The sequence below is a fragment of the Rhincodon typus genome, chromosome 9, assembly GCF_021869965.1.
Source record: "Rhincodon typus isolate 14 chromosome 9, sRhiTyp1.1, whole genome shotgun sequence".
Taxonomy (NCBI): domain Eukaryota; kingdom Metazoa; phylum Chordata; class Chondrichthyes; order Orectolobiformes; family Rhincodontidae; genus Rhincodon; species Rhincodon typus.
In genome coordinates, this window is record NC_063340.1 from 21127532 (window position 1) to 21152749 (window position 25218).

Genomic DNA, 25218 nt, shown 5'->3' on the forward strand with positions numbered 1-25218 from the left:
AAAACACTCTTATTCTTCAGACTTATTACTATTCTTTGTAGCGTAGTATGGCTCTTCTTTTAATCTAACACTACCTTTAAACCCCTTAGTAAGCCATGGATAGATCTTTCTTACTGAGTTTTTGTTTTTCATTGAAATGTATTTTTGTTGAACTTTTTGATTATCGTCTTTAAATGTTTCCCATTTGTTTATTTACCACCATACCTTTTAGCCAATTCACTTGATCAACCTTGGTCAGCTCTCCATTCATACCTATGTAATTAACTTTGAATATTCTTATTTGTGATTGGAATATATTGATCAGCTCATGAGAATTATCAGTCATATGTAGTTTAGCTTGTTGTTAAATACTTAGAGTTAGGAGTGAAGCCAACTCCAGCAGGTCTGAGGGGACAGTCAAGTGGAATGGAACTCGGAAGGCAATCTTATGTGATTGTATTCTCGTCCCATTGTAAGCTATTGGTGAAAAGCTATTGGATGTGTACGTTGTCTTAAGTTGTGATGACTGTGCATGAGCTGCTGATTGTTGTGAATTTTGGAAGATGTGTGAGAATCGGTATTATTGTGGTATCAGCAGTGAAGTGTTAGGCATCTGATGAAGATAACTGACCCCTAACTTCCTGTGTGGCTGCCCTCTGTAATGGCAACCTTACAATGCTAATTCATAATCATTGGAGCATTAAGTAGACAATGATCATTTGTCCTTTATGACACTGAAGCCAGGTAGTTTTTGAGTCATTCATGGCACCAATCTCTGCAGCCACCTCACTCCAGGCTGTCTTCATCAGTTGGGACGACCTCTTATTGACATTAATAGGGAAAAGAACTTTCCTTATCTCCTGGACAGCCATCAGAAGAACTGTTGGGGAGACATTGTTAACAGAGTTGCTGCTTTTTGCCTGGTCTTTAATATTAACCTTGAGTGGATGAGTTGATGAACAGAGATTGACTGCTCCTTTGCAGAGAGTGAAGTTCTGTCCAGCTGTCTTTTAAGTATTGCATCTGGATGTTGAAGCTGGTAACGTCCTGGCGAGCATTATAACTTCCTGCCCATAAAATTTGGCATATAAATTTACCTGCATACGTAATGAACTGAGACGAAAGCAATCATACAAGAAAACATGACCCATCCCTGAGCAGGTGTCCCTACCACTATTAGATCAGCCTTCACACTTGGAGTCAAAAAACAAATTCTGCCCAGTGTTTCTGGTAGTACAGTGTTGTTTTGTATATATTTACAGTTTGCTACCACCTTCAGAGCTTGACTTTCACAGTTGCATGGGTAGGTTTGGTGTAGTTTCCTCTTTTATAAATTTAAAGCAATAATTATCTCCTGGAAATCTAAAATAAAAAAATGGAAAGTGCTATAAATACAGCAGGTCTGAAGAATATCCATCAGGACTGGAAACTCAAAGTCTGTTAAGTCTTTTAATGGGATTAAATATAATCAGAGGCAAGATATGCCTTTCCAGATTTGGCAAAGGATTTACACCCACATTATTTTCTGTTTTCAAATGCTGACTGGCTTTGTACAATTCCAGCATTTTCCAACTTTTGCTTTCTATGGGCTTCCTTTTCCTCCAATGTAGGACATTCTTATAAAAAGTTTTTTCATATTGTTTTGAGATTTGAATGAAGTAATATCCATTACAGAGTCTGTAGTGGACGAAGAATTATACTTTGTGCATTGCCAGAAGGTACTGTTCCAAGCCCACTGTCAGCTTTAGCTACATGAAATCTTGTTGTGTAATGGATTACAGTGGTTCTGATTTCAACTTGGATATTTTTGCAACGAACCAGCCACAAGTATAATTCAAATCTGGTACATTGCCATCCTTCACTTTACTTGTGTTAATTAGTAGACCAACAGAAAGAGTCATCGTCAGTGCTATGATACAGCAATAACCTGCTCAATGATGTTCAGTTTGGGTTCTGCCAGAATATCTTGGCTCCAAAGTTCAATAAAGCCTTGGTCTAAATAAAGGTGAAAGAGCTAAGTTAAAGAAGTGAGGTGAGAATGTCCACCCTTATTGTTGCAGCAGCATTTGTCTAAATGTGGCTTCAAAAGCCTCTAAAATTGAAGTAATAAGTTTTAGGGAAGTCTTGCCACTGACTGGAGCCAAACCTAGCACAAAGGAAGATGCTTCTTGTTGGAGGTCAGATATCTCAGCTGCAAGAGTTTGCCAAGGTAGAGTCTTCACCCTAACTATTCTTCACAGCTTTGTCTATGACCTACCTCCCCTACAAAATCAGAAATGAATGATGTTTGCTGATAATTATACAGTGTTTAGTTCCATTTGTAGCTCCCCGTATAATTAAGCAGTCTCTTTCCACATGTAGTGGCACCTGGACAACATTCAGTTTAGGCTGATAAGTGGCAAGAAATATGAGCAACACACAAGATTTAAGCAATCTAACCACTTGAAAGTTCAGTGCATTACTGTCACTGAATCCGCACCATCCATGTCCTGCAGGGGTCGTCATTCACTAGAAACCTAACTGGACCAGCCATACAAATACTCTGGCTATGGGACTAGGTCAGAGTCTGGGCATTCTGCAGTGAGTAACTTGCCTCCTGATTCAGCAATGCTTTTCCAGTATCCATGAGGTACAAATCAGGAGAAAGATGAAATATTCCTTTCACTTAGCTTAATGAATGCAGCTCTAACAACATTCAAGAAGCCCATTCAGGACCAAACAACTTTCTTGAATGGTACTTTGTCCACACTACAAATGTTGACTCTCTGAACCACTGACACAAGATGGACTGCAGCAAAATACCAAGACTTCTTTGACAGCACAATCAAAAGTTACAATCACCACTATTTAAGAAGGATGAGGGCAGCAGGCACCTGGAAATTTCACCACTTGCACGTTACGCTCCAAATAGCACCCTGCTTACTTGAAAGGGTATTGTTGTTTCTTTAATTTTGCTAGTTTGATGTCTTAGAACTCCCTCCTTAACAGCACTAAAGGTGTACTTACCACAGATCTACAATGGTTCTTTAAGGTGGCTGACCAGCATTTTCAAGGAGGAGTTGAAGATGGGCAAGAAATGCTGCCATTATCAGCGATATCCCATGAATGAATCTTTTTTAAAAAGACAAATGCAAAACCAAGTCTGCTCTTTTGGGTGGATGTAAGAAATATACTGGCACTATTCAAAGAAGATCAAGAGAGTTTCTCCTTTTTTCCCCAGCCAAGAATTGGATATTCTCTGATCAACTTGTTCAGAGATATTATTTCACTCTCCCTGGGGCGGGTGGGACTTGAACTCAGGCCTCCTGAACATTACCACTGCACCACAAGGGCCTACTCCAGCTAATATTTATCCATCAACGAATGGCAAAAGAACCATTCAAGTAGATTATGTGGGAATTATCTCATTTCTGTTTTCACGGGCATGCTGTGCACAAATTGGCTGCCATGTTTCCCTTATTACAATATTTCAGAAGTACTTCATTGGCTTTGAAGTGCTTTGAGTCATCTGGCAGTTATAAAAGGTACATGTTTTAGAGAAGTATATTCCACCTTCCCCTATTTAGTTAAAGTGGCACGTTCTATTGATTTCATCCCTTTATACACTTCTTTGTATGATCTAAATTGATACTTTATTGGAATACTAGGGATCTGTCATGTGTTGACAGTTCTTTTGAGTGAATTAGATATTAAGCTTAGGGGAGGCAATGGCCTAGTGGTATTATCACTGGACTGTTAACCTAGAGACCCAGATAACATCCTGGGACCCAGGTTCAAATCCTGCCATGGCAAATGGTGGAATTTGAATTCAATAAATATCTGGAATTAAGAATCTAATGATGACCATGAATCCATTGTCAATTGTCGGAAAAACCCATCTGGTCCACTAATGTCCTTTAGGGAAGGAAACTGCTATCCTTACCTGGTCTGGCCTACATGTGACTCCAGACCCACAGCAATGTGGTTGACTCTTAACTGCCCTCTGGGCAGTTAGGGATGGGCAAAAAATGCTGTCTAGCCAGTGATGCCCTCATCTCGTGAATGAATAAAGGGAAAAAAAAAATGCTGTGGTGATCCTCGCAGATGTTGAAGATTTGGCAATGTTATTCTATGTTCAGTGAGAAAAACACACTATTTCATCTGGTATTTCCAGCTAATACTTTTCCTCACCTAGTGTGAGCAAACATTTATCACATCACTGCATGTCATTAATAATATTGTATTGTGCGTGAAATGGTTGCTGCATATAGTTAGGAGCATATCAAAATAGTACCACAAGCTGAAAGCAAATGTATTTTTGACTGTATCATTGGCTCCCTTATTTCAGGCATTGTAGATTTGCTAATGGAAACCTCTTTTCATCCATTGCGGTGCCATATTTCAATGTTATCAGGCATTTAATTAAGAATCGATGTTTATTGAGCTTTATATAATAATTTAATGTAAACCTGTTGAAATGTACATTGAACTGTACCCTAACATTGATTTTTTTTTTCAAAACCTAAATACCTAGTACTGATTAACTGTTCAGTTTTGTATTGTCATTGAACATCTACAACCCATTCTGACAGCAGTATCATCATGAATGCAATAGCACTCCTGCTGGTTTCAGAATCTTTAAGAAAATATCAATGCAAATACTCTGCACTCAATAAAAACAAAGAATAAATTCCAGTCGTGATTGCTTGTAAAAACTAGCTTAATAATTCAGGATCAGGGATGCTGATTGCTCGTTTGTGACACAGATTTAGTTGTGGAATACAAAGATTAATGTATACATATGTTAGGATCCTTATTTGATGCACGTGTACAGTACTTCAGAAATGTGGTGTTTGATTATTTGACATCAGTTTTATTATGAACAAAATACTGTGGATTTACATTCTGGAACAAAATACTGTGGCTTGCATGGTTTCATTTTTTTTTTTCTCTTATTCCCATTTCCTTTTCTTTGTATCACATTCTTCTCACTGGGTACATTTCCTATGAGGACTGATTTATTTCCAGCACCTCACCCAACTGGCTGTTTGCAAACTGGTATAGGATTAGAATCTTTCTCAAAGCAAATCTGCCTGACCTGGTGTCCATTTCTTCATACTTCCAGCAGGCACCCTGGAAAGTGAGAACTGTGGCTTATTTTTGCCATTCTAAATTAGGCCACACAGGCCAGTTGGTGCTGACCAGGGCCAATCCAGCTGACAGCATCAAACTCACCATTCACCAAACACTGGGTGTTATATTAGGTCTATCTTCATCAGATATTCACTGCTTTCACCACCTGACCTGGAGGATTTGAATGCAGAGCTTGGCAAGGACTGCTTGTGGGTAGCACACATGCTTTTCAGTCAAAAGGTCATGGGCCACTCCAGAGACCTCAACACAAAATTTTTGCTGATAGTTCTGTGTAGTACTGAAGTTGTGCTGCCCTCTTAGAGGTGCTTTCTGCTGAATCCAGAACTTGTCTGCCTTTTCTGATGGATTTTAAAAATTGCATTGGCAGTATTTTTGAAGATGGATAGGGGATTTATTTTTGGTTGTCCTGTCCAATATCTATCCCTCTATCACTTGTTAAAACCTAATATGAGGCAATTTATTTTAGTATTGTTCATCAGACTTAGCAGTGTGCAAGTCGTCTACTACATTCCCTGTATCCATTATCCTTGTTATCACTTTGGATCAGTTCAAAACAATCACTTACTTATGGTCAGAAGTAAGGTACGAAATCTAGTCATGAGGTTTATAATTATGGAAGATAGGAAGAAGTACTTGGAATAGGCATGTGATGCATGTCATTTAGCATGAGATGTCTCATCAACTTTACTTGAGGCAACTTGTGTCTTGGAGCTTGGCAGTGCAGATGCTACATATTGCATAATCTGTTGATTTGAAATACTTTGTTACCTTTATAAAAGTAAATTTCTTTTCATGTTTCAACATAAATCTGGTCCTTCCTTTCTCTCTTTCAACCTCCTTGCACTTTCCTGTCTTTCTGCAGCTCAGCTAAGGGCGGAACATCCCAGTTACTTGCGGGGTGATAACTTCTTCCGATTCACTTGTTCAGAATGTGCAGAAGATGGGAAGGACCACTTTGAGAGACTGAAGCTCACGTGGCAACAAGTACGTATTACTATTGAAACTGTGCTCAGTGCTTTTTATGTACAAGTATAAATATACCGATGTGCCTAGCTTGTATATTCTCAATAAAATCACATGCTAATTTGCATGTTGGAACCAAAACTTGCACTTTGTTCCTATATCTTTGTCTGATATTCTGTATTAGTTGTGATTGAATTAGATCATTATTTTTGAAAGCTGCATACTGTGATGTGGACTACGTCCTGTAGCTAGTTGGATTTGATGTACTTTAAGGTCATTGTTCACAGTTTGGGTAATCAAGATTTATGACTAAGCAGGGACTGTTTAATGCTTCTTTTCTATAAAATAGTGGCAAGGGAATAGTAGTAAAAGGTTCAGACCAACTGAAGGTTGCCCACTCAACTGAGCCTATATTATCTTGACTGCAAAAGTTGTGTAGTGATCTATTTGAGATGTTTACAGTATTAAAGGCATTTGATTAGACTGATTCCATTGGTGGGGAGACCAAGAATGATCTTAATCTTAAAATCAAAGTTGGGCTATTCAGGAAGGAAACCAAGAAGCAAATTTTTGCAGACAAGGTAGTGGAAATCTGGGACTCTAAAATCCCTCAAAAAGCAAAAGGCTGTGGAAACGAGAATAGTGGAAGCTTTTAAGATTCATATTTTTGGTGGTAACTGGGAAGAATATGGTTGGTACAGCTAAGTTGAAGAAAGAGACTTGAGGTACTGATCATGCCTCTTTATTTAATGAAAATTAACATGTTATAAAATAGGCAAACATTGGCGTTTGTGAAATTGTAGTATGTATGGTAGCCTTGAACCCAACTAATGATGCCACGGTACTGGTAGCATTCCTTCACTCCGTGTGGAGGATTTTAAAGATCTAAAACAGTCACAGGCTGCTTTCTCACTGTACCTATGGATTTAGAGGGGAGAGGTCCAACATATTGTTGTGAGTCCATGCCTATGAATAACTGTGGTTGAAACTGATCTATCCAATTTCATAATGTTTGTAGCAAGCATTCGCTTTCATTCCATATGCTGTAATTAACTTTAGGATCTTAAAGGGGAGTAATGAAAATTCTTTACTTTTGGAGTCAGAAGGGTAGTCAGTTTCTAATATTGCGATTTGTGATTTTTGTAATATTTATTTGCCAGACATCAAATGGACTTCTTGCCTGTTTGTCTTGTCCAATCAATATACAGTGTTTCTACAGCTGCTTAACAAAATTAATTGTCCTTGTGTATCATTTCTGTCAAGCTCAAATCACCTTTCAGTGTATTTAATTTGCCAATATTGCTCAAGTCTTTGAAAAAGATGGTGTAAATTGTAAAAACTGAAAGAACTGCATGTGTTGTAAATCAGAATTTAAATTTTAATCAGAGCTGAGGAAGGGTCACCGGACCTGAAATGTTAACTGTTTTCTCTTCTCAGATGCTGCCAAACCTGCTGAGCTTTTCCAGCAAGTTCTGTTTTTGTTTATGGTGTAAATTGTGATCTGAATCAAATTTATTGTTCATCAATGCATGTAAGAGAAAAATAGCTCCTCAATTTGAGAAATATGCTTTGCACCAGCAGGCAATTAGCCTCTGTTTTCAAGTTTTAGATTTTCCTTTAAACTCTGTAGTCAGAAGATCATTGGTTCATGACACAAACCCAAGATTTGAGCACATAAATTTATGCTGGCTCTCCAGTGTAGGACTGAGGATATTGCACTGTCGAAGAAATCTTCAAATGATAACAACTGTCACCCTCCCTCAGCTGATCAGTACTGTTCCATATTGAACACCACCTGCAAGAAGCAATGAGGATGGCAGCAGCACAATGTTCTCTGGATGAGGCACTTCAGTGAGTATCACCAAGAGTGCTATTCATAAATGTCTCAAAATTTAGGAAACTTCAGAAAAACTATAACAATAGAGAGGTGACAGCCTGATGGTACTATGAGACCCAGGTAATATTCTGGGGACATGAATTCAAATCCCGCAATGGCAGATGGTGGAATTTGAATTCGGTAAAAAAAATTCTGAAATTGAGAGTCTGATGACGACCATGAAACCATCGTCAATTGTTGGAAAAACCCACCTGGATCACTAATGTCCTTCAGAAAAGGAAATTGCTATCCTTACCTGGTCTGGCTTACGTGTGACTCCAGACCCACAGCAATGCGGTTGACTCTTAACTGCTCTCTCTGCAACTAGCGAAGGGCAATAAGTGCTGGCATAACCAGCAATGCCCTCATCCCGTGAATTAATAAAATAAAAAATCCATAAGAAAGCGTTTATCTCAGTGACAAAATCAAAAAATGGGAGCAATTGGGAGCACCATTGTTGGCTGAGTACAGAGCAATCTAGCTGACTGCTTGTGGACTGTGGTGGAGGAACCAACAAAAAGTAAAAAACTACTTGATCATATCCTTACCAATCTGTCTGTCACAGTTGCATCTGTCTCTATCAGTGTAGGTCGAATTATTCACTGTATTGTCCTTGTATCCTTCGTTCCATTGAGTTGTGTGGCACTATCACCACACTAAATAGGATAGATTGTGAACAGATCCAGCAATTCAAAATGAGACCTTGATGAGGCATTGTGAGCCATCAGCAGTATTCAAACATCTGTAACCTCATGGACTGGAAGATTCATCACTCTACCATTTTCCATCAAGTTGAGGGATAAACCCTGGTTCAATGATGAGTGTGGTAGGGATAATGAAGAGTGCAAAACCAGGCATATCTGAAAATGAGCTGTTAACCTGGTGAAGCTGCAAACCAGAATTGCTTGGATGCCAAAGTACGGAAGCTTTAAACAATAGGTAGAGTCAAGATATTCCGCAAGTTATCAGATCAAAGCTCAGCCGTCTTGCCACATCCAGACCTGAATGATGGCGGAGAATTAAACAACAAGCTTCACAAATATTCCCATCATTAATGATCCAGGAATTAAGTATGTCAGATCTTACAAAAGACAAAGCTAAAGTACTTGTAACCATCTTCAACCAGAAGTGCCAAGTGGATGATCCATCTTGATTTTTGAGTTCCCTAGCATCACAGATGCCAATCTTCTGCCAATTTGATTTGCTTCAAGTGATTTAAAGTAATGGCTGAAGGCGCTAGATACTGCAAAAGCTATGGGCCAAGACAACATCTGGCAACAGTCCAGAAAGCTTGTGCTTCAGAACACTGGCACTACTGGCAATGAGAAAATTGCCCAGTTATGTTCTCCTATCCATGAAATCCTCTCCACCAAATCCAACTAGACTAATTACCCTCTGTCAGTTTCCTCTGTCATCAGCAAGGTGATGGAAAGGGTCTTGACAGAATATAATGACTGTCAATAATTTGTTCACTGATTTTTCTTAAAAATATGTCCTTGGGATGTGATCATCAGTAGCTAGCCCAGTTTTTATGGCTCATTCCTAATTGCCCTGGTGGTGTTGGTGAGCTGCTTTCTTGAACCATCACTACTTGGACCCCCTGCTGTTCTGTTAGGAACGGAGTTCTAGGCTTTTGAATCATTGACAGTGAAGGAATGGTGATTATAGTGTGGCTTGGAGGAGAGCTTTCAGGATGCGCTAATGCTCAGTTTAGATAATGTCAAGGCCACTCAGCTTATGCCTTTGTCCATTGTTAGACCAAGGGTGAAAAAAATAGCTGAACTTGAGGTGAGATGATAATGGCTACCCTTCATGTCAAGGTAGCATTTGACCAAGTGTGACATCGAAGTGCCTTTGCCAAATTGAAGTCAGTGGAAAACTCTCCACTGCTTGGAATCATACCTTGCACTAAGAAAGATGGTTACAGTTGTTGGAGGCCAATCATCTCAGCCCCAGAATATGGCTGCTATATAAAATGCAGATGTTTGCTGGTGATTGCACAATTTGCAGTACCATTCGCATACCTCAGGCACTGAAGCAGCCTATGCCATATGCAGTAAGACATTGGCAGTATTCAGGCTTCGGCTGACAAGTGGCAAGTCACATTCACACCACACAACTAACAATACTCTACAAGACAAGATCCTGAGGTTATGAAAATTATTATATAAATGTGTCTGTTTTTTCATAGGCTGCTATGTGGAGTAAAATTTGAATTAACCTTGTTCCTTTGCATTTTTCAGGTTGTGATGTTGGCCATGTACAATTTGTCATTGGAAGGAACTGGTCGCCAAGGTTACTTTCGCTGGAAGGAAGATATTTGTGCTTTTATTGACAAACACTGGGCCTTCTTATTGGGAAACAGGTAAACTAGGTGCACCACATAGGCATGGATTCAAACAAAAAAAATTGTAATTCTCATGCGATGTTGTGACAATTGAGTTTATCACAGGGTTGGCCTGTGTTTTCCTTAATGTACTTCTTGTTTCATGAAGCGGTTTTTAATAACTGTGCCCACCAGGCATTTTCAACATAAGGGTGCAATATTCCAACAGAACAGTAGTGGTGAAATGGGACAAATCTATAAACTGTCATTTGTACTGCTTTCATTTGCCATTGACACACTTATAATATGTTAATTTTAGCCATGTTATTGGTTGATCATCAAACAGGTTATTTTGACACTTATGTAAGCTTTATATCATGCTTCTTAGCTAGGCATAAATTTGAGAATTTACATGTTAAAAGACAGAATGATGTAGTAGATGTTTTTAGAAATGATTAGGGAAAATTATAGTGAAGGTTATGTTTGTATACAGAATATGGTATAACATTGAGAAGAATTGTAATGTATTTCCCCTCAGGAACTATTTTTAATTGTCAGAAAATCTTGTGATTTTTCTAAATCTCCCATGAGTGTCTAAACACAGCATCGCCCTCTTCCCTATAGTTTTGAACTCTAATTCTGTTTGGCCAGTGCTCCTTCAATCCAAAACACTGTGTGAAATATTTCATGCCTTACTCATTTGAATCATAGGGTGCTGATATTGCATCTTGCCCTTTTAAACTGTACGTCTGCCCTATATGCTATTCATCCTCTTGCTCTACTGTTATACCCCTCCTGATCTTGCACTTTTTTCCTATAATGTCCAACCTACTGTTATCTTTCTTTCTTTCCTTCATCCATACTCACTCATGTTTTGTGCCGTCTCCATCATTATCTGTGTGTGGAATTTTGGAGCATGTGGGCTTTACCTCCCTACCTCTTTTTTTCCCTATTTTTTCGCCCACTCAGCACCATCTATCTTTATTAATACTGCTTTGAAATCGCTGTCTCCCCATTTTGCATCCTCTTTACTTCTCATTCATTTCCCCATCCTCCTGCTTATTGCCTGGTCCCTGAAATATTCCTCCACCCCATCTCTATTCTTGGCCCTTCCTCCATGCCCTGTCTTCATTAACCTATCTTATTATGTCTCTCTGACCTCATGGCCCCACCAGGGTAACTACGGAACATTCAAAAAACACATTTGCCTCAATGTAAGATGGTGATTAGAGGTGGTGTTTTTTTTTGTTTGCAAATTGTAAATAGCTGAAAGCCATAGTGAGTAAGTATGGGAATTGGAGACTGATAGTCAACCAAAGAGGAGGCAGTGGCACAGGAGGAACATACCCCTTGAGGGGAGTCCAAAGAAACCAGAGGAAGTAGATAAGAATGAGAAAACAGAAAAGCTTAGAGAAGATGGAATTGTGTGATCCAGATAAGAATTTAGACATTCAGGCAGCTATATTGTCAGTCTGTGACCTTAAAATGTAGTTAACATTCATCAAATTCATTAACATACATCCAATAGCAGCTGAAATTTATTATAGACAAGTTTACTATGTTTCATTTGGAAGGAAAAATCTAAAGGATGTTAAATGAAAACTGATTCATAAGATACTTGGAAATGTATAGAATTGACCAAGGCTGAAGAGTGTATGAATTCCCTTTCAAAATGCAGTTTCCTGTATTGTTAAAAGGAAATTAATTCCTCTAATATAAACCAAAGAACTGCGATTGCTGGAATTCTGAAGCTAAAACAAAAAGTGCTGGAGAAACTCAGCAGGTCTGGCAGCATCTGTAGAGAGAAAAACAGGCTTAAAGTTTCAAGTCCAGCGACCTTTCGTCAGAACTGAAGGCAGCCAGAAATGGGTTGTATTTCTTGGAGGGGTGGAATGGAATCAGTGCCAAGAGAGAAGAAAGGAAAGGCAAACCAAAGGAATTGCTGGTGATAAGCCGAGAGGGAGATAATGGTGAGTATGGTGCTAATGAGAAGCGTAAATGGTTGAAATTGGGTTGACTAGGGTGGGAGCAACCCATACAAAACAGGACCTGGGTGTGGGAATGGGTTACAAACATGGAGGAGGGTGTTCACATTCTGAAATTGTTAAACTCAGTGTTGAGTCCCTGAAGGCTGTAAGTTACCAAGGTGAACAATGATGTGCTGTTCCTCGAGCTTGTGTTGAGCTTCCCTGGAACACTGCAGCAGAGTGTGAGAGAGTGGCAGGCAGCTGGAAGCTTCGGGTCATTTTTTATGGACTGTAGATGTTCCATGAATTGGTCACCCAGTCTGTGTTTCGTCTGTCCAGTGTAAAGGAGATCACATTGTATTTGGGAATTCTTCACCTTTCTATCATGGCCAGGTGCATACATCTGGGTGTGATTTAGTTTGTTTGAGAGTATCAAGATTGTGTTGATGAGAAATGTTAGCTTTAAAGTCTGTAGGGGCCTGATATTTATTCAGTTTTAATTATTGTTGTCACTTACAATGTTTTTTCCAATTTTTAACAAAGAAAATCCCTGAACGTAGCTTCCCATGCTTAGTTATTGAATGGTATTGGTGGCCATCTTTGCTATGGCTTTCTAGTTGAAAAAAGATTGCAGGAAACAGCAGAGACTTCAGAAAATAGGGAAAAGTTGGGAGTTTAAATAGAGAGGTCAGTATTATATGGTTGTAACATCTTAGTAGAGTTTGTATGCATAGTAATTGAAAAATGTGAAGATATAGTAATAATTCTAGCATACCAAAATATCTTTGGGCAGGATCATTAACTACGTCACTGTCAGCCATGGGCTGAGTGGTAGTATTCTTGACATGAGTCTGAAGATTTTAGCTTTAAATCCCACTCCAAAGCACATAATTTATACTGATACTTTTAGTGCATTATTTTGGGCATTGCTGTTTTTGATGAGACATTAAATTGAGGCTATGTCTGCTTTCTCAGGTAGAGGCTGAAAGTCCTGTGGTACCATGTTAAAAGACTAGACTATTTCTTACCAAATTTTCTGGCCAATATTTACGACCTCTGTCATTGCAGCAGATGATCTGGACATTATCACACTATTCTTTGTGGGAACTTGTTGTATGCAAGTTAACTCTTGCATTTCCCTATGTTAGAAGAGTGGCTATACTTCAAGAAAGTACTTAATTGGTTGTAAAGTGCTTTGGAATATCCTGTGATCATGAAAGAGGCAGTATAAATGCAACTTTCGTTCTTTCACTTTAATCATATTTGTACTCATTGTGTTTTAGGAAAAAGACTTCAACCTGGTGGAGCACTGTAGCAGGCTGCCTGTCTGTGGGAAGCCCCATGTATTTCCGTTCGGGTGCACAGCAGTTTGGCGAACCAGGCTGGTGGAAGCTGGTCCATAACAAGCCGCCTGTCATGAGGCCAGAAGGGGAGAGGCCATCGAGCACCACACTGAAGGCAAGAGGTAGGCTGGTATGATTAGATGCAAGACGTTTGTAACAGTAGAATTTTTAAGGGAGGGGGAACCCACAATGTACCTTTAACATTTTGTTAACAGGTTGATTAGACACATTAGATGCACGGAAATGTTTGCCAGCCACGTTGTAGACAATAAAGTGAATAGTAACCTGATGAACTAGAGTATAGTTCTTTAGAAAGCAGCTAGTATTGTGCTTGGGATCTTGTGTTCTGGTCGTTAAGCTTCAAAACTTGGTGAATTAAACATGCGTTTAGCTCTGATAAGGTCTCATCTCTTTTTTCAGTGATACGTTTAGCACCAAAACAAAAGAGAATGAAAATTCCTTAAATTATCAGCCCTGCGAAGATGAGACATCACATTATAGACACCTGTTTGGGAGTCAACCTAAAGTGTGCTCTGAGAATACTTGAATTTTAATCTAATGCCTAGCAACCTATATTAACTTGTTGGAAATTTGGGTAACTTTCCCTTTGCCCTATTTATTTGTGGAAAATTGGTTTTGTCTTTCCCCCGAGTATTTTTCTCTAATCAATAAGGCTTTTGATATCGGCCACGATATGATTTTTGTTTTATTAACAAGCAATGGCACTTGGGAGTAATCAGTTAGCCCTTTGTATGTTATGTGGTGTCGTTCTGGGGTAGCTTTGTGACTATCTGGTAAAAGTACTTTGTCCAGTTCCAAGGAAGGGCTTTGAGCAATGATTCTTCATTTTGGTTGTATTCACACGTAAAACAACAGCAGTACATTCATTTACTCTACATTCCACACAACAGACCTGTCCACAACTGTCTGGCCTTTGAACTTCTTCATATATTAGCAAGTTTGTTTTTTAGTTTTTTGGGATCTTTCCTAAAGTGTTGTTTTTAAATTTTCTAATTATTTATAATTTTCAGCATTATTTATCTGGTAATGACAAAAACATGGGAGCTGCCATTATCTACGTGGCTTAACTCATGTGACAGAATGTAAGCTCTCTCCTCAAAGCTGACTTAAGGAGGTCTGGGAAGTTGCATGGATTTTCCTCCCTGCCTTAATAGATTACTTTTTGCCAAATTTTTATTCTAGGCCAATCCTGTAATCATAGGATCCTTACAGTGTGGAAACAGGCCCTTCAGCCCAACAAGTCCACACCGAACCTCGGAGCATCCCACCCAGACCCATCCCCCTATAACCCACCTAATCTACACCTCCCTGTGTGTGAATCCACTTGTAAAGTTCCGATTTATTTTTGTACTCCTAAATGATGTGTTCGGGTCATTTTCCAATTCTGTTTAGCGATTTATTTTTTGGGACAGAATTAGGTTGAGATTTTGCATTCTATTCAGACCAGACACGTTTGCTGTATTCATCATTTTTTTTGAGATCTAGATGGGAAGCTCGCTCAATTCTGGTGGCTATGAAGTCGATAAAAATGTCTGTCTCATTTTTGTTTCCTTTTGGGGTTGCTGTTGTCCCCTTCTTTTCATGTTTCTTTGTTGCTATTCTTCCTTTCCTACTGTACTTTTGTTATTTCCCCCATATTTGTTACTTTCCATGTATTTTGCTGTCACACTTTCTGTTTGATTTTGCCTCTTGTTTTCTTCTATTATCTACCAGTGGATCCTCATCATATCTCTCCCTTTCCCCTCTGCTGTTCTTTTGTTGCAACTTTTTCCCTCCCTCTATGCTATTCAACTATAATTCCTATGCTTCTGTTATTCTCCCTTTCTCTTATGATTATCTTGTTTACTTTTACTTTCTGATTTTCATTGTTACTCTTGTCCAAAATATTTGTTACTCCCATTTTATTAGTCACTCTTGTTACTTTCCAAATTTCATTCTTGGTTAATGTGTCTTCCTTTTGTCTTCCATACTTCTATTAGAATGTGAATTCTACTTGTCTTGTTGCCAAAGCAATCTTTTTCACTCAATTATTTTTTGCCTCTAACTGCCTATGGCAGTTTCACTGAACTCTGCTTCTTCTGTTTGTTATGTGCAAGCTGTCTGAATGACCGCAGGCCCTCCCACCAGCACTTTGGTAAATGTTCTGTTCTCATGATTGAAAGGATAAATGGGAATTGTGTGAGATTGATGTTCAGGGAACTTTTTTTACCAAAAACTGAGCTTGCGGGTGGATTAAATGGCTGCTGCTCAAAGTCATTATGTACAGTCTTTTTACAGCAGAGGACAGTTGCTTGTAGGTGAAACTGGATACTCAGCTCTTACATTTCATTTTATCGTGACTCAGGTGATCAATCCTTACCCAACAGAAGGAGTTTTAGCTGTTTAGCAGTTTGTGATCACTAACAAAGATTAAATACATCAAGGAAATGTTTTAAGCAATATTCAAAGGATAGGCTGTTCTGGGATCCTGTGCTTAAAAAAAATCATTTTAGATCAATACAGAGCTCTATCCAGTAATTGAATTATGTTTTAAAGACAAATTTGCATTGTTTCAGAATACCTGTCATCCTGCAATGCAGTAATAATGATACAAGTAAACAGACAATGGTAATTAAAAAGATATCCCATTTCATTAGACTTTCCCACTTAATTGTGATACCTTGTGTATTCTTTTTAATTCATTCAGGGATGTGGGTGTCGCAGGCTAGACCAGGATTTATTGCCCATCCTAATTTCCCCAGAGGACAGATTAGAGTCAACCACAATGCTGTGGGTCTGGAGTGAAGTGTAGGCCAGAGTGGTTAAGGATGGCACTTTCCTTCCCTTAAGGCCTTAGTGAACCAGATGGGTTTTTCTAACAATCAGCAATGGATTCATGGTCATCATGAGACTCTTAATTGCAGATTTTATTGAATTCAAATTCTACCATCTGAGGATTTGAACCCAGGTCCTTGGGACATTACTTAGGTCTCTGGATTAACAAACCAGCAATAATACCACAAGGCCATCACCTCCCCGAATCATGATAAATACACTCATGAACCCTTCCAAAATCCTGTAAGAGCCAAAAAAGACTAATAAATAGCTTTCACAATTCCTCTGTAGCCCATCTGGGTGATCAGTACTAGCTCAGGTTAGACTAGAACCAAATTGCTTTAATAAAAGATAATCCCTGCTTTGCTTTGTCTTGAAATAGATGGAATTCTCACTTGAAGGAATTCACTGAACTGGCAGCTGCCACATAAGCTATTTCAGAGTCCTACTGTTCTCTGTAGGAAAAGAAATACGTCTGTTGTCTAAATCTGAACTGCCACACGCTTCTAAATAGACAAAGGAAAAGCGGTTCAATCTTCTGATGGTTGGTCTCTGAACCAAAGGAAAGTGATGTAAGACACCTAGGTATTCTGACTCAGCTACCATCAACTGGTCTCTGCCATACAAAACCACACAACAATGACTTTGAGGAATACTTTGTCCACATATGGAGGTGATGGCCTGGTGGTATTATCGCTAGACTTTTAATCCTGAGGTCCTGGTAATGTTCTGGGGATCTGGGTTAGAATCCTGTCATGGCAGATGGTGGAATTTGAATTCAATAAATATCTGGAATTAGGAATTTAATGATGACTATGAAACCATTGTCAGAAAAACCCATCTGGTTTACTTTAGGGAAGGAAGTCTGCTATTCTCACCTGATCTGGCCTACATGTGACTCCAGGGCCACAGCAATGTTGACACTGAACTGTGCAATTAGGGATGATTAATAAATGCTGGCCTGGCCAGTGACACGCACATTTCATGAATGAATTTAAAAAAAATGCAAGTTCTGTTGTTACTCATCTCCCTGGACATCCGCATCTGACTTTTTACAACTTAAAATTCTATTTTGGTAGAACAAATTGTCAGTGCTAACACAATCAGTTCCTTTCACTGCCTTAAAAAGCTCAATCGAACACTGGTGAGTCTCCATTTCTGTGAAGTGTAGATATTTTAGATGAACTTGATCATTAAGATGCTTTAAACTGGGAATTATCCAGTGAATCACCTCAGCATCCTTGCCAAAGCCTCAATATTACCTGTCAACAAGGAGACTAAAACTGAACATGTTATTCCAGGTGCTGTCTGGCCAAGGTATTGTACAAGGTCAAAAGAGTATGCCTTTTATAATAATCAATTGGCCTATGAATGCATCCTAACATCCTGTTTGCTGTAAGCATCACTTCATGGCATTGCTAATGGAACTTGACGTATGGGCTAGAATACCCAGATCTTTTTTTCTCCCCCTCCGTCTTTTTTAATGCTTGTCACTGAAGGTTATACATCTGTTGAATATTCTGCCTGCCCACGTGCATAACACTTCACAATTTCAGATTGAAGTATTGGATCATTTACTAGCTATGTACATAAGATCCACCTGAAATGGGCAAGGAGACTTATCTCCTGCGTAAATCTTAGTATCATCTGTAAATTTGTAGTTGATACCCTCAACACCTATGTCTAGATCATGACTAAGGACCAATGATTCCTATGGAACACCCATTGATAACCAAACTCAAGAAAGATCCAAATCTATCTATAACCACTTCATGCCAATGTAATTGCAGACAGCTGTCAATCCAGCTCAATATATTTCCATTATGTGGCATGGATCTTAGAATTCTCTTGTGTAATGCCTTACAAAAACCTCTTGAAAGTCTAAGTAAGCTGTGTCTCTTGTGTTTCACTGTTTAAACTTATTCAAGAAATATGACCAAATTTGTAAGACTTGATCTTTTTGTGAAGCCATGAAGAGTGTCTGTAATATGACAATCATGCATTGCAGCCTAATGATTCCTTTGAACATTTTTCTGCTACTGATGTTAAACTTATAAGTGTACAGTTACGTTAGTTACATTAGAAGAAATTAATATAGAAAGGAAATGTGCTAGTGATTTAACATCGTTAAAATTTGATAAATCTACTTCAGATGAGATGGGCAGAATGACTTCCTTTGAATCTATTCTGTTTTGTTACCCCTTTTTAAACTTGTGCTACATTAGTCCCATTCCAGTCTACAAGAATAATCCTCAGTTACTATGATTCATTAAAAATATTGGCTTAGGGTTTACATAACATGGGTTCCACCTTGCTAAAAATCCTTACGTTGTTATCATCCGGCCTGGTTACTCTGTTTTCAGGCATATCATTCCATCTAACACTTTAAAATTTCTAGGTTTGTTAATATAATCATTAAATTCTAACAGTCAAACATGACCTTTGAGTGAAAAACCAATACAAAATGCACACTTAATATTTCTATCATATCTAATGAGCTTTTACCTGTTCTTGGACAATGGGCAATACAGTCTTTGATAGTTCACTTCACAAAACTGAAGCAAAAACTTTTTATTACTGCCACAATTGTCGACAGTCGTGTTTTCCATTATCCTGTAAGCTGATCGACAGCAGCTTCTTTTCCCTTGGTGTACCTAGTGCTTAATTCTGTTTAGCTAAGTATTGTCTTAACTTTATCAAAATTTTGGTTATTGACTTTCCCACACAATGCTCCTTTTTATGCACTTAATTTGACTTGCACATTTATGAGCTTGGTTTTAAAAGCATTTCACTTGTATTCTACATCAGATTCCATCCAATAGAGTCAGCAAATTTAGTAACTTCAAACTGTCTGCTGTTTTACTGATGTTTACCCTTTTGATATTTTTGTATGTTGAATTTAAATCTGTTTAACCATTTGTGCAATCCTGCTGTGCCCCAATATTTGTGATTGGCATTTTTTGGTTTCTATCCATTTTAATGGTCACCATTAGCTAAACAAAATATTGAATCAAGTGTGTTGATTTGCTTCACTTCTCAGCTGTCAAGCCCCCCTTAGATCCAATTATTACAGTGGAAGGACTTCGAAAACGAGTGAGTCGAAACCCTGTAGAAACAGCTATGGAATTAAAAGAGAAACGATCCCGCACTCAGGAAGCTAAGGACATTCGGCGTGCTCAGAAGGAAGCTGCTACGTTCATTGACAGGAGCACGTCTTCAACGCCAGTAAAGTTCTGCAGCCGAACTCGTAGGTCAGAACTGATCCTAGAAAAAGGAGAAGTGATTGACTTTTCCTCCCTGAGCTCTTCAGATCGGACTCCACTTACTAGCCCCTCTCCATCCCCCTCTCTGGATTTTTCAGCACCTGGGACTCCACTATCTCATTCAGCTACTCCCAGTCTCTTGTCTGAGGCAGACCTCATCCCTGATGTTATGCCTCCCCAAGCACTGTTTCATGGTAAGAATTCATTTGGTCATGCTGAATTATAATGACTGCTCCTTATACTAAGGAATGCTTAGATGTGTCTTTCAGATACGATCTTTAAGTCCTGTCTTCCCTTAGAGGTAACATTGAGAGGTTCCAGAATAGCAGCAGGCTTAGGTGTGCTAGTTCTTCTTCATCCTCCAACCATAATCATTTAAACATATGATCTGGTCATAATCTTGTTTCTATTAATAGGACCTTGCTATATGACAATTTGCTACTGCATTTCCCTACATTTCAACAGAGTTTACATTTAAAAATGTATTTTATTGGCTGTAAAGTTCTTTGGAATGTCCTAAAGTTGTGAAAGGTGCTATCTGTGTGTGCATATTTTAGTTACAATGTTTAAAGTAGGAAAGCTTTCTTGGGGTGGATCTAAACTAGATTGGCAGGGGGATTAGATCCTGTCAAGTAGTTCAGAGGGGAGAGAAGCTGAGATGGGTGAGTCTAGAAGTCAGAGGAAGGTTAGATTAGAAAGAAGAGAGTTTAACAAGGCTGAATGGAATATATTTTAATGTAAGGAGCCTGAGGAATGAGATAAATCAACTGAGGATACAGATAGGACACATGGAGTATGATTTCGTAACCTTGGTGAGACTTACCTGAAAGATGGAGGGAATTGGCAGCTTAATCTTCCTGGTTTATAGGATACTCAGATAAGAAAGGAGATAGAAGAGAAGGGGATCACATTATTGATAAAGGACTCAATTATAGCAGTGAGGAGGAATGATATTTTGGAACAAGCATTAAATAAGGCCATGGAGGTCGACATAAAAACAAAAAAGTAGACACTTGGTTTGGGTACTGCAGGTCTCCAACAGCCAGGGACACACAGAGGATCAAAAATGTAATCAAACTTCAGAGAAGTGTAAGAATAATAGTTGGGGATTTTAACACCCAGATATTAACTGAGATAATTTTAGTATGCGAGGTAAGGAGGAAGCAAAATTCTTAAATTACATCCAGGAGGACCTTTCAGTCAGGATGTTGAAAGCCCAACAAAGGTAATATTCAGAAAAATGTCCTAGCAAGGGAAAGATGTATTAATAGGGAGGTATTTTGGAGATAGTGATCATAACTCAGTTAGATTTAGGATAGTCATGGAAAAAGAAAGGATAGGCTGCAAATAAAATTTATAAACTGGGAAAAGGCTAATTTTACAAAAGTAAGATGCTGTCTGGCCCAAGTAGACTGCGTCAGAGCAGTGAGAGATATTCAAGGAGGAAATAGCAAGAGTGCAAGGCAAACATGTCCTCGTAAGAACAAGGACATGACCAAGATCAAAGGATCCTAAGTGACCGGGGACATCAAAGTTAGGATTCAGTAAAAAAGAGAAGCTTGTGGCAGATATTAGGGCCTCAATACGGCAAAATCCCTACAGGACAATAAAAAGTGCAAGATGTAACTTAAACAGGAAATTAGGAAAGCTAGGAGAGTGCATGAGAAAACGTTAATAGGTAGAATAAAAGAAAACACGGGATTTAAAAAAAATACATAAAAATCAAGAGAATAATTAGGGAAAGAGTATGGTCCATTCGAGAATATTTGAGAATAAATGCTTTTTTTGGGTGAAGGGTTTTTGGCCCAAAACATTGACTTTCCTGCTCATCGCACACTGTCTGACCTGCTGTGCTTTTCCAGCTTCACTTCTATTGACTGTGGCTTCCAGCATCAGCAGTCCTTACTGTCTCCAGGTTTCTGCAGGCAATGTGCTGCTGCCCTTGCTGTTTGTGGTGTAAATGAGTGATTTGGACATAAATGTAGTGGATGTGATTGAGAAGTTCACAGATACCATGAAAATTGGTAGAGTGGTATGTAGTTGAGTGGAAAATTGTAAACTGCAGGAGATCAAGTGGATGGAATAGTGGCAAATGGAATTCAACCCTGTTTCCTGGGGCAGGTTTAGCAAGGGCAAGGCATATACTATGAATGGCAGGACCCTGGAAAATACTGAAGATCAGAGGGTCCTTGGTGTGTGTATGCATAGACCTGTGAAGGTAGCAGACCAAGTAGATGATTAAGAATATTGAATATTGCATATTGAATACTTGTCTTTATTAGCGGAGGCATATAGAATACCGGAGCTGGGAGGTTATGCTGGAACTGTACAAAATGTTAATTAGGTCACACCTGGAGTTCTGTATACAGTTCTGGTCACTATTATATGAAGGATGTGATCACACTAGAGGCGGTGCAGAGGAGATTTGTCAGAATGCTTCCAGGGCTGTTGGATCCGAGCAATAAGAAAAGATTGGATAGAGATAGTAGGAACTGCAGATGCTGGAGAATCTGAGATAACAAGGTGTAGAGCTGGATGAACACAGCAGGCCAAGCAGCGTCAGGGGAGCAGGAAGGCTGACATTTTGGGCCTAGACCCTTCTTCAGATTCTTCTAAAGATTGGATAGGTTGTGTTTTCCTTAGACCGGTGAAGGTTGAGAGGGAATCTGATAGAGTTGTGTAAGAATGAGCGGCATAGATAGGTTGGATAGGAAGGCACTTTTTCTGCTGTGGAAGGGTTGGTAACAATGCGGCATAGTTTTAAGGTAAGAGGTAAAAGAGTAAGACCAGAGTTGAGAAATTTTATCACCCAGAAAGTGGCGGGAGTCTGGAATTCACTGCTTGAAAGGAAAATTGAGTTAGAAACTCTCCCAACACTTGGGCAGTATTTGGATATTCAGTTGCATTGCCATAGTTGCCGGGGCTATGGACCAAGAGCTGAAAAAATGGGGTTAGTGCAGTCAGATCTTTGCTGACTTGTGTTTGAAAGGCATTCTTCTGTGCTGTGAATATCTATTAGCCTATTTTTAATTTGAACGAAAGTGTTTCAGATGAGTATGATTTGTACAAATTGTCACCCAATGTCAAATGATAAAAGTTGCATTATGTGTTTCTTGGGATATCACAACTCCATTTTTGACTCCTCCTTTAAAATAGATAGTGGAACTACTTATTTCTGGAGTCTGCTTTGTTATTATTATAGTGACTCTTTGGGTTGTATAGTAAGGCACAGCTGTAAAATTTTTCAGATTCCTCTTAACAGTGCATCACAATAAACTTTAATCAGTAAATATAGAGTGAGATGAGTAAAGGCAGCTGTGGTTAAATTGCTCTTTTGGCTTTAAACAGAAGTTGTTGTAAAAATGTAAAAAACGTCTGGTAAATGCCGAGATTTTAAAGTTTGACATTGGAGAATTTATAAGATGAAAGAACTTGCAATTATGTAGTGTATTTTACCACCTCCAGGATGTCTTAAAACACTTTTTTGAAAAGTATTTTATTGGTTGGTAATGTAGTCTTTAAACATTTATTAAGGGGATATGGGTGCACTAGCATGGCCAACAAGTTCTCTCTCTCTTGTGTCTTGCTCTCGCTCTGTTGCTCTTTCTCTCTCTCTCTCTCTCTCTCTCTCTCTCTCTCTTTCTCTTCCCCGCCCCCTTAATTTACCTGGTGCTGGCACTTTATCTGTTTCAGAAAGATTGTTGGTTTAGCCTCTTGCAAGCTGAAAATGCATCATTCGTTGTGACATACACAGGTGACAAACGTCTGCCAACTGTCTCTCCAAAGCAGTTAGCTGCTTTTGCAAAATAAGACAAAACAAGTTCAGCAGATCATTGTTCGATAAAGCACCTACAAGCTCCCTCACATTCCTGCTGAGGTGTTTATCCTTGAGAGTCTTTAGGAGAAGATGTATGATAGGTGGCATCCTTAGAACGTAATAAACCCTTACACTAGATCTCTGATTTTGTTTATTAAATGAATACTTATGTTGAATTTCACCATATTTTACGTTTATATAAATATAGTAAAGGCCCCAAGTTGCATCCCAGGCAGGTTATCAGACAAAATTAACAGTGAAGCTGTTTAAGGGGTTGCTGTCACAACCTATCTTAACCTTGGTCAAAGAAGTAGGTTTTAACCTGAAGTAGAGAGAAGGGTAGGGAGGTCATGTTTATCGAGGCAATTGTAGAGCTTAGGGCTGAGGTAGCTGAAAGCATAGCACTCAAGGCGTGATTGAAATTGGAGCTGCAGAATGGACTGGAAATGTGGGAGCACAGATATCGGAGTGTTGTATGATAGGGAAATTAAGGCTTTGGAAGGAATTTCAAAAACAGAGACTTTCAAAATTCTGAACAATCATTCATTGGTGGTCAGCAAGCACAGGGCTAATCAGTAAACCTGTTTACCTAGCAATACACTTTCACTTAGCGCCTATAGCATTTTTATTAACAAAGAGAATAAAGTTTTATAACAGAGTTTCTGCTTGTGGCAAAAACTGGCCACAGATTTGATCCAAAATAATTTATCTTCATGATCTGTTTATATGGGGGAAAAAGTAGTTTCTGTAGCATATGAATACTTAGTGACTGTCAGCCAGAGTTTGCCAATAAAATCCCACTTTGTACTAGGCACCCAGACTGGGTGTTGTCCTTGAATGTCCATAAAGATTCTATTTCCAGTACAAGTACAGCAGATTGTGTGCATGTGATCAGTCACGTAGCAACAGCATTTCTACATACTGATCTGTTGAATTGGGTCGCGCTGATGGCATTTTCGTCTAACCAAAGGCATAGACTAAAAGACAACAAGAAATTCTTCCAACTGTGCAGAACTACCTTGAAATGGAATCTGTTTAGGATTGATTTGTTAAGTGTCCTGTGCACATTTAGGCTTGGCATTGCAAATCAGTACTGTACAGTTGCGTTACTTAATGCATCATTTGGAACGTAAACATCGGCTGTAAAGCTGCCTCCTTTGGCCATACTTGGACCAGTGACGAGGATGAGAGAGTGTAAAGATTTTGTTGTGAACAAGTGTCAGAGGGGCATCTGAGGGATGGGTGAATCCATTGCTACTTAAGTATTATGCTAGTTAGAAGCAAAAACAAAAATTGCTGGAAAAACTCAGCAGGTCTGGTAGCATCTGTGGAGAGAAAGCAGAGTTAATGTTTCAGGTCCAGTGACCCTTCTTCAGAACTGTTCTTTTGGTTCTTTGTTATGGCAGTTAGTATTACCAATTGCTAGGCAGTTGGGAGTTTGAAAGTGCAGTTATGAATGGCATGAGGAAGAGTTTTTCCTAGGAGTGGCACAGAAGAGAGAGGGGCTTGAAGGAGGACAAAGGCATGTGGATATTAAGGGTAATTGCCAGAGATGGCGTTAGTAAGAGAACAGGAGTCTGTGAGAAACAGCAAAACCAAGTTGGAAGCTGTGAATACACATAGGTTTTCTTCCTGGTGCCATTCATAATTGGACTTTCAAACCCCAACTGCCTATCAAATTGGTATCCTTTTTCTTTTGGTTTTAAAAAAATGCTG

At 39.0% G+C, this 25218-nt stretch overlaps 1 protein-coding gene across 1 annotated transcript in view; it reads left to right on the forward strand.

The window, feature by feature from the left end:
- kat14 (lysine acetyltransferase 14) overlaps positions 1-25218 on the forward strand; it is a 41288-nt gene that overhangs the window by 6759 nt on the left and 9311 nt on the right. The window contains exons 2-5 of the mRNA XM_048600622.1: positions 5975-6096; positions 10195-10316; positions 13528-13709; positions 19463-19879. Coding sequence (XP_048456579.1) covers positions 5975-6096; positions 10195-10316; positions 13528-13709; positions 19463-19879 — 843 coding nt within the window. The remainder of the gene's footprint in view (positions 1-5974; positions 6097-10194; positions 10317-13527; positions 13710-19462; positions 19880-25218) is intronic.